The sequence below is a fragment of the Podarcis muralis genome, chromosome 5, assembly GCF_964188315.1.
Source record: "Podarcis muralis chromosome 5, rPodMur119.hap1.1, whole genome shotgun sequence".
Lineage (NCBI taxonomy): Eukaryota > Metazoa > Chordata > Lepidosauria > Squamata > Lacertidae > Podarcis > Podarcis muralis.
Genome location: NC_135659.1, coordinates 54,252,596 through 54,267,928, shown reverse-complemented (window position 1 = coordinate 54,267,928; position 15,333 = coordinate 54,252,596). Strand labels below are relative to the sequence as shown.

The following is a 15,333-nucleotide window of genomic DNA, read 5'->3' as shown; positions in this document are numbered from 1 at the left end:
TACTTCAGGTGTTGCATGATTTATTTAATGAGCATTCAGAAAGATCAAGGATTGCTTCCAACCACAGCATAATGTCATTATGTGCCAGATCAAGTATGATCTGCAGGAAACATCATGACCCTTTAAGTGGTCCCAATCCACGGGGTTCCATGGGGAGCTTAGTGCATCTGTGCGTCACCAGAAAAGCAGTCCGCTTCTCCAAAATTCAGGGCGTGCTGTGTAAGTAGCTCTTGCAGAAGAAAACTAAATCAGAGAGTTCAGTAGAGCCCAACCTTTAACCAAGTGCCAGGAAAATAGTTGTCCCTTAGTAGTGAAGGACCAATTAGAGTGGATTCACAGAACGAGGATTTCCTTGACTTAAGCAACATGTTGCAGACATCTTCTTCCAGGTTTGGTTCCCATTGAAATTGTAGGTCAACAGAAGGCTGGCAGAGCTGAAGCCTTTCACAATAAACAGAAACATTTAAAATCAAGGTGAAGTGGATATGTGGCTGAAAGCAGACCCCACTGACTTCAGTGAGGCTGGCTCCCAAGTAAAGTGCGTGTAGGTTTGCAGCCTTAATCTCACCAACTGTGATTATATAAAGCTGGTTCCATCCTCAGCTTTCAAAGGCGTAAAGATTAATATGATAGTAATGATGATGATTTTTTTTAAAAGTCGACCTACATGGTGGTCCTTAACAGAGGGGCCCACAACCAAGAGAGCTGGTTAGGAATTGTAGCTTGGGGAAACTCTTCTCTTTAGCTGGATGTCCTCCAAGTCCCAGGAAACAGATATCTCTTCCCTGAGCATAGAAGACGCAACAGTGGTGCAGCAGGCTTTAGACAACCTTCTAGAGACCATAATGTCATGCTGATGATGATGATGATGATGAAGAACCTATCCCTTCATCCTGAGGTCCCAAGGGAGGTCCCAACCATTATAAACAATGCTAAAAAAAACACAGTATTTTCAATCCCAGAACAAGGTGGGTCCTTATTTCATAGAAATCTAATGTAGAGATTAAATCTCTGGACATGCTAGGATGGGCCACATTTTTCTGACCTCAGCCTCCGTCTGCCAGCTGAAGAGAGGGACATGCAGGCTGCCCAAGACACATCTGAAGAACAGGCAGCAGTCTTGGCAGTCTGACGGTGGAAGGAGACGCCAAGCTAAACAAGGACCATGATGATGCCAGGCTCAGATGCAGAAGTTGTAACTGAACCACCTAATAAGTATCCAGGATGTTGTCTACTGGAAAGCCCAATGCAGGGGCACAGGTTTAGAGACACCTCTGACAGGGATGGGGAGATTACAGCCCATGGGTCAAATCTGTCCCATCCAATGTCTCAATCTCTGCCCCGCCCCTCGCAACACTCCCCAGGCCACACCTCCTCCCTCACCAATATGCTTATTTTTGAGACTGGCCACATGCACTTCCAGAATGCAGGTTCCAATGTCCTTTTTTTTAATGCTTTGTGCATCCGCATCTAATCTTGACCCTTTCTATATGTATAAAAAAATACTGATGTATGCTTTTCTTTTTATAAATCTGCCAAAGAATAAAATCAAATAAGGATTAAGGGGTTTTCTCAGGACAGTGGAGGGCATGTGTGCTGAGACCTATTGGTGGCGGCACTCACCCTTCTTCTGATAGGAAATGCTCTGCAGGAGGGGAGGACCAAAAATTGGGGGTTGAGGAAGGTCAGTTGCAGGGCGTGAGAAACATCCCTATTTTCAACTGGGAAATGTTGGAGGTACAGCAATCCAACCACTGCCACCACCCACTCTGATCTTGCTAAATCTAGTAGTAAATGATATCAGCGGAGTATTGTCACAGCTCTTTGGCTCTTATGTTCTGAGTGGTGCAAGAAGCATCACTGTATGCGCAAATGTGCCTTTCCTTTCCTTCCGAAGCGAGATGGGAAATGATGAAAAGTCAATCAAAATCATGTTGGCGTGCCACTTGCTTACGTCAAGCAGATTCCTGCAGCGTTTCTTAAAAATGGCCCCTCTGCTGCTCTGCTTTGTGGCGTTCTGGTTTATTATTTACGCCGAACAATGAGGATTGGATCAGAACAATTCAACTTGCTGGAGAAATTGCTTTGTAGTTATTGCTTCATTATTAGATTCTCTTGGTGATTAGGAGCATTGAGGCAGCCTCTGGGGCAGGTTGCAAGAAGCACTGCTTCAGAAAGGAAGGACAACATGGCTGGGGATTTATATATTTAAACGCTAGCAGCCCTGTGCCCATTTAAAAGCAGGAAAAGATGAAAAGCTACTGGAATGAGGTGCGATAAAATAAAATAAATCTAGAGTGAAAGTGCTGCTTTGTGCTTGGACTTCCTCTGCATTTCCATAACTGTTTTCCATTTACAGCAATGAGCTCGTGAAGGAATTTTAAAAATGCAACAGCGACATCTACTTGACAGAGACTGACTCAGCACCATGTTTTTCAGCCCCAGGGAGAACCCCAGATAGCACACAAAAGCCCTGTGGGTCTTTCAGTAGAGACTCACGAACAGGTGACTCAATGAATTGCTGCCGATTCCTATTAAGGGACCAAACGGCATGGCTGTCCCGTAATAATGAAACATTATGCTATTTGTTTGTTATTGGTTGTTTTTACAGATCTATTATAATGGATGATAAAGCTAAGCAAGATTATACTGGAGATTCTGACTAAACATTAGGAAGCACTTTCTGATGGCAAGAGCTGTTCAGCAGTGGAAAAGACAACCTCTTCTTCCTTGGAGGTTTTTAAGCAGAGATTGGATGGCCATCAGTCATGGATTCCGGAGCTGTGATTCCTGCACTGCAAGGGGTTGCGCTAGATAAGACTTTGGGTCCCTTCCAACTCTGCAATTTTATGATTTGCAATTAGCGTTCTTATACCTGTTCTACAGAGTAGCATATAATGCATGTCATCAGTACTGTTCTTCAAAGCACAGTGAGTCCACATTGGTGTTTTGTTTTGTTTTTAAATGACAAAGTGCTTGGTCTGATTGAGTAGCCTAAGTTTGCCTCTAGCTCCCCCTTAGAGACTGTTGACATAGTTATTTAGGTTTAATCAACTCTGCCCTTGGTCCTGGGGTTACCTGAGACCTCGTCGGCAAAGCAACTTTTTCAGGCTAGCCTGAAACTGATCTGAAAGGGAAAAGCAAATGAGGGGGCTTACAGAGCAGTTCGAATAAGCCAGAATGCTAGATAAGCCAGAGGCTACAAATCCTGCAGGAGTTTGTGGGAGGCTGTGGGTGGCTGAGAGGTATATCACCACTGAGCATGGTATCCACATCAGAATGAAAACCGCCAATACGGTCAGGATCATGACAGTTGCTTTCCTGTTGAGCCGAATGCTTGAGGATGAGTGGACCACCACCATCTTCCTGAACCAGAGGGAATGGACGATTCTGGAATAGCACAGGACCAAGAGAAGCACAAAGGGGAAGAAGGCAACCCCACCAAAGAGAACAAAATACAGGTATGTTTGCCTCGGCGTCATCAAAAGCGTACAGTATCGAGCATCTTCAAGCACGACGACTCCTTGGTGTATCCAGTTGGGGACAGACACAGTGAAGCCCATGAGCCACATGACCATGCAGAGAAGAAACCTCTGGAGTGAATTTGCTGAGAAGGAGCAGGTGGGATGAACAACCGCCAGGTATCTCAGGATGGAGGTGACCACCATGCTGTAGAAGCTGCAGAACATGGTCCACATGGAAAAGCTCTGGCTGCTGACACACACAGCCAAGCCCATCTCCCAGTCCTCATAGACAAATGTGAGCAGCAGCACAGTGACATTGTAGAGGAGGAAGATCAGGTCAGAGATGGTGATGTTGACCATGAGAGTGTTGGTCATGGCAGAGATGGAGTTGGTGCTCCTGCTGCTCCTGAAGCCCTCAATCAGGACCAAGAGCATGAAGAGGTTGCCAGCAAAGCCAACCAACAAGATGAGGCCACAGAAAGAAGCAAAGATGTATCTCAGCTGTGTCACTGTCAGGCCACCAAAGCTGTCGTCTGTCCCATGAGAAGAGGCGTTGAAAGTCTTGTTGGATGCATGGAAGAAATCTTCGCTGGTTGTTGTGAGCTCCATTATTCCAGTGTGAGGATGAAACTGAGAAAATATGAATCTACAACAACAACGACAACATACCCTGAGTAATGGGTATATGTATATTAAAATTTGCCATATTAATGCATTAAACACAAATCACAGCAATAATAACAAAAATGATAGGATTTCAGATGTATGTTTTAGATTCTGCACTGAGCAGGCAGTTGCATGAGATGAAGTTCCCCTACAAGTCTATGAATCTCTGTTCAAGCACTGCTTTCCATTCATGCCCCTGAATGGGTCAGCATCCCCATAATCCGCTGAATCTGAGCATCTCAGAAGAAGCGTTGGGAGTGTGGACAAGGTAGAGACTTCCTTCCAAACATGAGCCAGCATAAGGGCACATCTCCTACACTCCATTGTGATCATAAGGGTCACCACATGTCTCCACTCACCAGCTTAACCCGTGGTTTGGACTGCAAAGGGACAGCAGAAGGTTAGCTTTGACACCAGTCACTGCCGAACCAAAAGATCAATCCCTCCCCACTACCACCACAAAGCAAAAGGAAACAGCTTTCCCCTTGAGTAAAATGTTCCTCCCAGTTCATTTAACAAGGCTCTAGGTACAGTATTCAGCAGCAATTGCTAAAGGGTGAAAGCTTACCAGGTCATTGTGTTTCATGAACAGACATCAGAGAGGGCACAATTCACTTGTAAATCATTGCAGCTGGGTTGAGATAGAGATCAGTTCTGCAATTCCCATATCTGTTCCCAGCAGATGGTGACTTATATTACTTTGCCTGGCTTGTGGGGATAAGATGTGTTCTCTCTCCCCCTCCCTTGTAGTCATGGTGGAGAAGGAGGCGGGGCTTGCAGAATAGAGACACAATATTCACATGTCGCAGCATGTGGATGATCTATGGGTAAAGAGGGAGGGAAACAAAGAAGATATTTTAAGCTCTCCTGCAATACACAGAAATCTATCCCCCATGAAGATGCATGGCTGTTAGATATCTCACTGGTATGGTTTGCTAGGGAGGTGGCTAGTAAAGCTACACCCAAGACAAACCCACATTCAGGAGATAAGCGTAGGTCTCCTGTACTTCTCTTTGCCCACAGTATATGTTTGCATGTTCTGTGACTATCCCTAGTCTTCCTGGGTGGTGGAAATGGTGTAGGTAGACCCTAGTGTAGTCAATGTAGTGTTCGCCACAGGGTGTTGCACTACAACTTCCATCAGCTCCAGCCTATATGGCCAATGGTCAGGAATGATGGGAGTTGCAGTCAAATGACATCTAAAGGACACAAGGGTTACTAACATGTCACCTGTGGGCACTCTTGTTCCCTCAGGGTTCCCCCCCCCAAACCCTAAGAGTAGAGCACTTGACAATAGGGCATCCCTAACGCCCAGAGACACAATTTTTACATTGTGAGTGAATCGTAGCAATTAACCTGAGTACTCTCTAAACAAGTTACCAAGGAACTGAACTTGCTTTAAGAAGATCTTGAATAATAATACAGTGCACAAGTAAAGGAATGTGGAAACCACATCCCAGGCATGTGGAAGAGTGCTTCCTGCTCTTGTACTTACACTGTGAAAGAGGCATACACATCTCTCAGCTTTGTCAATGTTAGGTAAGCAAAGCCGGCCCTACCATTAGGCAGAAGGAGGTAACAGACCGATCTGTATGTACCATGCAGCTTGCTTTGTGTCCCCTAACCTAGCCTTCTGCCCTCAGATGCAATGGAGGATGCTTTCCTGTTACTAGTTTTGAAGTAAGAAACACAAAAACCTGGTGATCTGGGTAGCTGTTGTACATGGGATTGGGAGAAGTGCCAGGTGTAGTGATTAGAGAGTTTCGGACTAGGAGCTGGGAAACCAGGTTTCAAGTGCCCACTTAACCAGGAATATCACTTGGGTGACCTTAAGCAAGTCAGAATCTCTTACAATAACCAGCTTTGCAGGGTTGTTGTGAAGCTAAGACAGGGAAGGTGAGATATAAAAATAAATAAATACTGTCCTGTGCTTCAGGCAGCAAAATGTCATGAGCTGGTCCTGGGTAGGAGGACTCAGAGACTGATTGGGAGACTACAGCAGTGACTATTTCACTTGTTGCAGTAACCACTAGCTAAATTTGCAAACCAAAAGAGTGTGGGAGTGAATCAACTGAAAACATTAACTTAGCCCTTCCTTTCATGGCAGCCTTTGATTTTCAAAGTCCTCATACTTCACAGAAACTGTCGATTCCACTGAAGACTCTTCCAAAAAAGCATTTTTATTCAATGTTGTGATATGTGAACATGATACATCATTGGATAAATAATTGGACAGAGCTAGGCAGATAATCAGATATAAATATCTTTAATGGGTTTGACAGCCCCTTGTACTACTCCTCTGTAGACACAATTTTTGGGTCAAGTGATGATCAGAGAGTTTTTGGTTGCAACACACACCATATATTAAAAGAACTCTTATACCACGTTAGCAGTCACAGCTTCTCCCAAAGAATCCTGGGAACTTAAGAAGTTAAGGGTGCTGGGAAATGTAGTCCTTTGAGGGGTTTCCTAACAACTCCCAGTACTCTTCTGAGATAAGTCCAGGAGGTCTCTTCTTCCACACACTTCAGCATGAAATCTTACGAAGAGGGTTTGTTCCAGGGAAACTTGCTGAAAAGAAATGGCTATTCACTTGTCCCATGAACAGCAGTTTCAATTGTGTTGTTTGGCTCCTGCCCACATCAGCTCTATGCTCCACGCTGAAGAACTTCTATGGCAGTCTTCTCAAAAGTAAGTCTCACCCAGTTCAGTGGGGATTACTCCCTTGTTAAGCGTGTATAAGAATGCAATCTAAACATGTCTGCCTAAGAGACAGCAAGCAGAAATATGTTTTCTCTTTCCCCAATTTTTTGTGAGAAATATAGAATTGGTTAGCAACCTTTATAGGACTTTTGTGTTAGTTCAGAGTCTGATTAGTTAGTTCTCATTGATGTATTTATTATTGCATTTGTATGGAATTTTTAACAGAAGAATTGTAAAAATAATTGTGCGGATTGTTGCTTTGTGAGGATGCTGATCATCTTCCTTAAATGCCTGTTGTGCCCTTACAGAATCAAGGTTCCCAGAGTTCATAGCTAGAAGCAATGACAGGTTTGAAATGCAAAATTGTAGTGTACCCACGCACAAGCAGTTTCTTTCCAAGCTATGCCTGTACATGAAATCCATTACAGCATAGAACAGCCTTCCCCAAACTGGTGTCCTCCAGATGTTGTTGAACTACAGCTCCACCCATCATGTCCAATGGTTAGAGATGATGGGAAAAGTAGTCCAACAAAATCTGGAGGGCACCAGGTTGAGGAAGGCTTGGATAGAAGGCATAACCATTTGATACTTTGTATTGTATTGAATAGGGTACTGGCATTTTTAATTTCTCCATAATACCAAGAAGACAATCATTGCTGAATTGTCATAGTAAAGGTAAAGGGATCCCTGACCATTAGGTCCCGTCGTGACTGACTCTGGGGTTGCGGCGCTCATCTCGCTTTATTAGCCGAGGGAGCCGGCATTTGTCTGCAGACAGCTTCCGGGTCATGTGGCCAGCATGACTAAGCCGCTTCTGGCGAACCAGAGCAGCGCACGGAAAGGCCGTTTACCTTCCCACTGGAGCGGTACCTATTTATCTACTTGCACTTTGACGTGCTTTCAAACTGCTAGGTTGGCAGGAGCAGGGACCGAGCAACGGGAGCTCACCCCGTCATGGGGATTCGAACCGCCAACCTTCTGATCGGCAAGTCTTAGGCTCTGTGGTTTAACCCACAGCGCCACCCATGTCCCTGAATTGTCATAGGATATGCCATATTCTGGCATATAGTGTAGAAGAGAGACAATGTGGTATGGTGGTTAGAGTGTTGGACAAGGACCTGGGATACCAGGGTTCTTGGGCCAGTCACAGTCTCTGAGCCTAACCTACCTCACAGGGTTGTTGTAAGGATTCAATGAGGTTGGGGAGAACCAGTGCTATTTTTCTAGAAAAAGAGGTGCCAGAACTCACCATAAATGCCTCCTTTGTATAATGGCAATGGCACCCACCTGAGGGGTGTCAGAACTGAGTCCCAGTGAGTTTGGGCTGAAAAACAGCCCTGGGGAGAACCATGTGTGCCACCTTGTTCTCGGCAAAGAAAAAGATGGGATATAAAGGCAATGGAAAAAAAGAATAATGATAACTTTTAAGAGAAGCTTGGTTTGGGAAGAAAAAGAGCTATATCTTCTTCACATTAGGGAGCTTCAGGTAATTATGCTGTATAGGATAATTTGGCTGTTAATGGTAGAGGAAAAATGAACCACACTCTTGTTTCTCACTGAGACCTCATTAGCCCATTCTACAAGTCAATAGATTTCTCAGCTCAAATATTAAAGGTTATTTCAGGGACTCTTAATTCCCAGCCCGGAAGCTTCAGCACAATTAATGTTCTCTCCAGTGACCCCTGTCTGTTGCTGCTACTAGAACCATTTCAGGTAAACGAACGTACCATATTCCTTGGGAATGAATCTGTGTCCAATTAATGGCACAAACAAGTCAGAAATCACCAATTCAAAGGTGTCATTTGGTAGTCCAAACAGAAGGCAGCCCTTCTCTGCATGGATACGAGCTGAGTATCAAGTTATAGTTACTATATGTTATTGGCAGAAAGCAACTGATCAATAATGTGAATCAAAAATGCAACAGAATGCTTCATAAGGCATTTTAGGAAATGAAGCCCCTAGACAGGATTTAACATAAACTAAAGGTCTCCTGGAGTTACCATTTTTTTCCCTAGAAGTAGATTCAAATATTTTAAATGAGTACAGTGGTACCTCGGGTTAAGTACTTAATTCGTTCCGGAGGTCCGTTCTTAACCTGAAACTGTTCTTAACCTGAAGCACCACTTTAGCTAATGGGGCCTCCCGCTGCCGCCGCACCACAGGAGCACAATTTCCGTTCTCATCCTGAAGCAAATTTCTTAACCTGAAGCACTATTTCTGGGTTAACGGAGTCTGTAACCTCAAGCGTATGTAACCCGAGGTACCACTGTACAACTAATTAAGTTACCACGTATGATTTTCTCCTTATGGGCTCTGTGTATGTCACATAGGGCAGGGACAGGGAATCGGTGGCCCTCCAGCGCTGACGTAAGGGATCCCTCAGACAGGCTACAGGACAGGAAATAATAAATTCTTCTTCCACACAACTTTAGCAAAGCGTATTGTACACCTCAGTCACGTGCTACCTAACACTTCTATCTTACCCAAATGGATAGGACCTACTTGACGAATTCCCTTTCCTACCCGCCTAAAGAGGTTTCTCAGCCTGGCCTGGAACTGGAAAGAAAGGCAGAAGCAGATCATGGGGTTAATGCAGCGGTTGGCGAAGGCCAGGAGAGACGTCAGGTGATAAGCCAAGTACATAGGGGCTGTGGTTAGCAACTGGTCGTACTTGATAAAGAAAATCACCAGCCAATATGGGAGCCACATGACCACCAGGGTCGCCATGGTGACCAAAGCCATCACTGAAGCTCGCCAGTTCACTTGCAGGCTGGAGGCTGTGTGCATAGAGAGCCCCCTCCTAACCTTGAGGGTACAGATGATCCTCAAGTAGCAGAAAACCATCAGCAATGTGGGAGGCAGGAAGCCCACCCCTCCCAGGAGCCGCAGGTAAAGGTTAACTTCCTTCCATGCCATTTGGTTCACACAATATGTCTGCCCCTCCACGTGAATGATCTCATAATTAATCCAGAGAGGAGTGGAGAATATAAGGCAGGTCACCCAGATTAGCCCGCAAGCGATAGCTATCTGCTTTTGGGAGATGGGCATCACTCTCATAGGGTGGAGGATAGCCGTATAGCGAAGCAGCGCGATGGCCAGCATGCTATAGAAGGCAGCAAAGGAGACCCACATGGAGAAGCTGTGGTTGGTGACGCACAGCAGGCGGCCCAGGCGCCAGTCCCTGAAAAGGATGTTGCCAAACATCACAGGGGCATTGTAGAGGAGGAAGAGGAGGTCCAGGATCACGATGTTGAGGAAGAGAGGCTCCGTCAGGCGTGAGATGTGGCTGCCGCTCTTTCTTTGGAGACCTCGGAAAAGGATCCAGAGCAGCAAGCCATTTCCGGGCATGCCCAGGAGGAAGAAGAGGACATAGAGGACAGCAAACACATTCCTGCTATAATGGAGGAAAAGGTCGCTCAAGACAGAGCTGGTGCCATTCCCTGCACTGGAATTGGAGTCCATGGTAGCATCAGTTACTTATTTAGTCTGCGCCATAGAATTTCCTAGCAGCCTGCCAGTCTTTCTTCTGTTCCCTGGAAACAAAAATATGACTTTCAATGCACTCTGAAATGCAGCATTTGGGATAATCATGGAAATGATAGTCTTGTCCAAAGCAATCTGCACTATTAAGAATGAGGAAGGGGCAAGGAAGGTGAGAGGAGACACCTGACTTTCTACTTACGGCTTGCACGGGAAGAAGGAAGAAAGTCTGCATGAATTATTTGAATGTCAGTGTGTGCCAACAGAGTCTTTCCATTTGTACTTCGTCTCTGCCCAGTGTTCCTTATTTAATGTGCTCAGCAGAGTTCAAATTTATGGTGGGAGTCTTGCTTGTCAACTGTACTTGACCAAAGGGATACACACACACACACACACACACACACACACACACACACACATACACATTTCCAGTCTGTCTCCTCCAAAGTTATGTGTACTGTGAGTCTTTGACACATAGGGAGGCACTCACTGCAATATACAAACCATGCAGCATGCACAGCTGACCACAGCACACACACCCCACAAGCAAATAGGCTTCTCCAGGGGTTTCTCTTTGTCAGAAGAGTCTGCTTCCTTTGTGTCTGAACAAGGCACAGAGCATTTTTAATCTCAATACATTAACATTGGGTAAAAGCCTCAGTGCCTAGGGCTTGCCGATCGAAAGGTCGGCGGTTCGAATCCCCGCAGCGGGGTGCGCTCCCGTTGCTCGGTCCCAGCACCTGCCAACCTAGCAGTTCGAAAGCACCCCTGGGTGCAAGTAGATAAATAGGGACCGCTTTTTAGCGGGAAGGTAAACAGCATTTCCATGTGCGGCTCTGGCTCGCCAGAGCAGCGATGTCACGCTGGCCACGTGACCCGGAAGTGTCTCCGGACAGCGCTGGCCCCCGGCCTCTTGAGTGAGATGGGCGCACAACCCCAGAGTCTGGCAAGACTGGCCCGTACGGGCAGGGGTACCTTTACCTTTACCTTACATTAACATTAGATGGGACAAAGAAACCAAAAAAGTACCACTGTGACCAAAATAAATCAATAGATTGCATGGTGTTTATTTTTCCATAGGCTCTTTTATTTGTTTTCAAACAGAAAATTCTGTCTCGGCACATATGCCCACTTCAGTGGATCAGTTTTTGCTGGAAATGTTTTACTCCATCCTGTTTCATTGGCTAGGACAAAAAAAAAACCCATGTAAAATTTAATTGGTTTTCTTGGGTTGTTGTTGTTGTTGTCTCAGGGTTGTTTTGTATTACTTTGTGTGTGTGCAGGAAGATGCTATTTCCATTGCACAAGTAAAACAGCGGCTTTAACTACAACCCAGAATTTATGATTGTGCAAAGGACAGTGTCCTAGGAGGACTATGGTGCACATCTACTTCCGTGTATAGCCTGCAGTGAAAAGTGCACTAGGATTCACACCCCAAGGTCTGGCTTAGAGGCCGGAATAACAAACATGGATAAATGAGCTCCTACTCAAGTCTCTTTTAGATCACCAGACACCTGCATTGCTAGCAATGACCCAGTGTAAGTGTTTTCCTCCATGGAAAAACACCCATGAAGAATTTACATGAAAAGTGAAATTAAGAATCATGTGGGTCTTGCAGGAAAGAATCACAAGAAGAAGTCTAGATACAGGTTCAACAAAACATACCAGGATTGTGTATTCTGGGGACAGAGGAGCTATTTGCTATGCCTGAAGCTTGTAAGGCTAGTTCTCAGAACAGACTTTAGTTTCACAACAGAGCCTCCATACAAACAGTCTTTACTTGAATTTTAATCCACATAGTAAGATACAGAACAGGTGGTTTCATTTAGATCTTTGTAATTTATTGTAAAGTGTGCAAAGAACTTTCATTACTGGATTCTATAGAAATGTAAAAAATAAATATATAAAATGCTCAGAAGATTATAACTGCCCTCCCCTTCAAAAACAGACTTCTGCGTAATCATACTTTGAAAGTGCAAAAACCTGGACCCAATCTCTGTCCAACAGATTTTCAAACCCAATAGATTTTTAAAAAATATCAGATTCATTTCTGTGTCACCAATAGCATGTTGAGATCATCTTCTTTCTTTCCCACAAAGAAATGCATCCTCTGTAGGACACATATGAAATGGCCCAGTGTGAACAACACATCTGAAGAAGACTCTGTTCTAAGATCTCTACTGTTTAACATGTTTAGGATGGAGGGACAAGTTCAACAATCTGGAAGGGTAACTTTAAAACTAAGGATTTAACAATGAGAGGATCTGTGGAAGCAAAGGACCATACCTCACTGCTGATGTCTGAACCGGATACCACTTAGAGAGCAAAGCAAATGGATGTGTAAATTATGCTGGAGTCAGGAGCATTTTCCTTTTGCCTTGTCTTCCGTCTCTTTTCAGAACCTCTGCAGACTGACTTAGGTACACAAACACACACACCCCAAGTGGTTCGGATGCTCTCTTACTGATGCTGCCACTAAAGAAGACCTGCCTATCAGCACTCTTTCATCTGAGCACCAAAGGCAGCCAGCTCAGTCAGAGAGAATCATTTGCCTCATCATATTAGAGCAGAAATCAACCTAGGATGGAATGAGCCATTCTACCCCTCCATCTCTGCTGGCAAAACTTAACTTCTTGAAAGTGAACTATTACTATTAGAATTAGTTTAGGGACCATCCCTTTGGGAACAGGATTGATAAAAGGGCGAGAGTTCAGGGGCTTCTGCTGAGCAGACATGCACCATCACCAAGCATTTAAAGGCATCTAGGAATGGGGGAAGTAGCTGAAAAAAATATTAAATTCAGAGCAAACTACCTTCAGGTATGTATATTTTTTCATACATGTAGTTGCTGGAATAACCACATGTAAGCTGCCATTAGTTCTTTGTACACAGGAACTTAGTACAGGATAGTACAGAAATGCAGTGATTACAGAGAACAACTCACAATACAAGCAAGTACTGGAAAAACAAGTGGCAATGTGGGTTTGGGGATTAGTAAAGGTACCCCTGCCCGTACGGGCCAGTCTTGACAGACTCTAGGGTTGTGCGCTCATCTCACTCTATAGGCCGGGAGCCAGCGCTGTCCGCAGACACTTCCGGGTCACGTGGCCAGCGTGACAAGCTGCATCTGGCGAGCCAGCGCAGCACACGGAACGCCGTTTACCTTCCTGCTAGTAAGCAGTCCCTATTTATCTACTTGCACCCAGGGGTGCTTTCGAACTGCTAGGTTGGCAGGCGCTGGGACCGAACGACGGGAGCGCACCCCGCCGCAGGGATTCGAACCGCCGACCATGCGATCGGCAAGCTCTAGGCGCTGAGGTTTTACCCACAGCGCCACCCGCGTCCCTGGTTTGGGGATTAGAGCCCCCCAAATGATTTAGTCACACTTGATCCCATGTAGCCAATGAGCTCACCCTTATAGTTGGGATCTGGCATTTGTTAATTCAACAATGTCCACTTTTAAAGGGGGGGGTGTGTGCCAAAAAGAGGTGCTATACTTTGGGGTGTACTTCATTTTTCCTTATGGAAAAGAAGGTCATTGGTAGGGCTGTGTGATGTAACTCATATCCATTGCAGTACACACGAGCAATTTCCCATTCATTCTTTTGGTGCCATATTCTGTCCTTTAGAATAAAAAGAAACTCTGAAAAGGGCATCCTTTTAAAATGGAAAACAACAGGCAGATTGCAGGAAGCAAACTTGCACTGTTGCAATAGAAGAGTGAGTTAGAGGATGGAAGAGGCATTGCAAAAAGCCACTTGATCCTTTCCCCTCCCCTTAATATGGACCAGTTGCATAGCTTTTTTTTTCAGCCAGAACTTGCCAGAACTCAGTTCTGTCACCTCTCAGGAGGACCCCATTGCCATTACAAGAGAACAAGGGAGGTGTTCACGGTGAGTTCCAGCACCTCTTTTTCTAGAAAAATAGCACTGGCCAGCTGTATTCTGTTTAAATGTTTGCCTATCAAACATTTACAGTGTATATGCAGTCAAAGGATTATGAGAATGCTTGTGATGGGTCCCCAAGTCTTGACCCCACATGGGCCACAAGATTTTAAAGGAGACGTTCTCAAATGACTCTTCCATTTTTCAAGTAGATCTATTTCCGTATTATATTTCAAGTCACACAGTTTTTGACATTATTAGTCAAAAGATGTCTTGGAGGGCTGGCAGGTGGAAAGCAACTCGTGACATGACCCAGCCTGTTCCAACCACTGGAGAGATGCTAATGAAGGTCTCGCTGCCTGTTTTTGTTTCAGAGTGGATGTCTTCAAGGCTCACACCTTTTGCTTTTCCCCTGTGCACATGGCATGCTCTCAGCAAAGGTAAACTTGTTATGCTAACTTCACTCTCCTAGTGAAGTGTGCAAGTTTGTTTCAAACAAACTATCCAGGCTGGGGGGGGGGGGGGGCTATATAGAGAAAGTTTAGACAGATAATAGGCAGGCAGATACAAATATAAATAAAAATTAGGTCTAAGTTTCAGGCACACACAAAATATCTATTTTGTACATACAGCACAAGATGAAGATACGGGGGGTGGGGGTGGAAGAACACCACAGAGATAAGAAAAATCAGAGCCAAGAATAAAACAAAAACAGCACATAAAAAGTGGTTGTGTGGCTTGATCCTCAGAATGGGATAAGACATTAAGCAGCAAATATGGGTCTGGAATCCTTGGGGAGGCCTAACTTGCAAAGAAAAAGTAGCAGCTGCAGAGGAATTAAAAATCTTCCCCACGTACTGAAGTCCCCAAGTTGATTTGTGGCATGCACACCTCTAGGAACCCTGACTGGGGGTGGGGTGGGGGGGGAGCTTAACAATATCCTCAAGATGTGTCACCCTTTCTCCACTGCTTCTCTTTGCATTGAAAAGCAGCAGCCCAGGTCCCCAGTTCCGCATCTTCCACTTTCTGATTCTTAATACTCTATATACCAGCAAATACATTCTTAGCACAGGACATACAAGCAACTGCAGAAATAGGTTAGAGTCTTGAAATGAAGGGCATGCCATGCCCTTAAG

At 44.9% G+C, this 15,333-nt stretch overlaps 1 protein-coding gene across 1 annotated transcript; it reads right to left on the bottom strand.

Annotated features, from left to right (window-relative positions):
• Nucleotides 1-8,806: 8,806 nt before the first annotated feature.
• Nucleotides 8,807-10,720, bottom strand: LOC114598350 (galanin receptor type 3-like). Its single transcript, XM_028732027.2, has one exon. It carries the CDS (start codon nucleotides 10,293-10,295, stop codon nucleotides 9,288-9,290), a length of 1,008 nt encoding a protein of 335 aa, XP_028587860.2. The 5' UTR covers nucleotides 10,296-10,720; the 3' UTR covers nucleotides 8,807-9,287.
• Nucleotides 10,721-15,333: the final 4,613 nt, after the last annotated feature.

Coding starts and splice junctions, on each gene's coding strand:
- LOC114598350 (XM_028732027.2), bottom strand. CDS start 10,295: ATGGACTCCAATTCCAGTGCAGGGAATGGCACCAGCTCTGTCTTGAGC.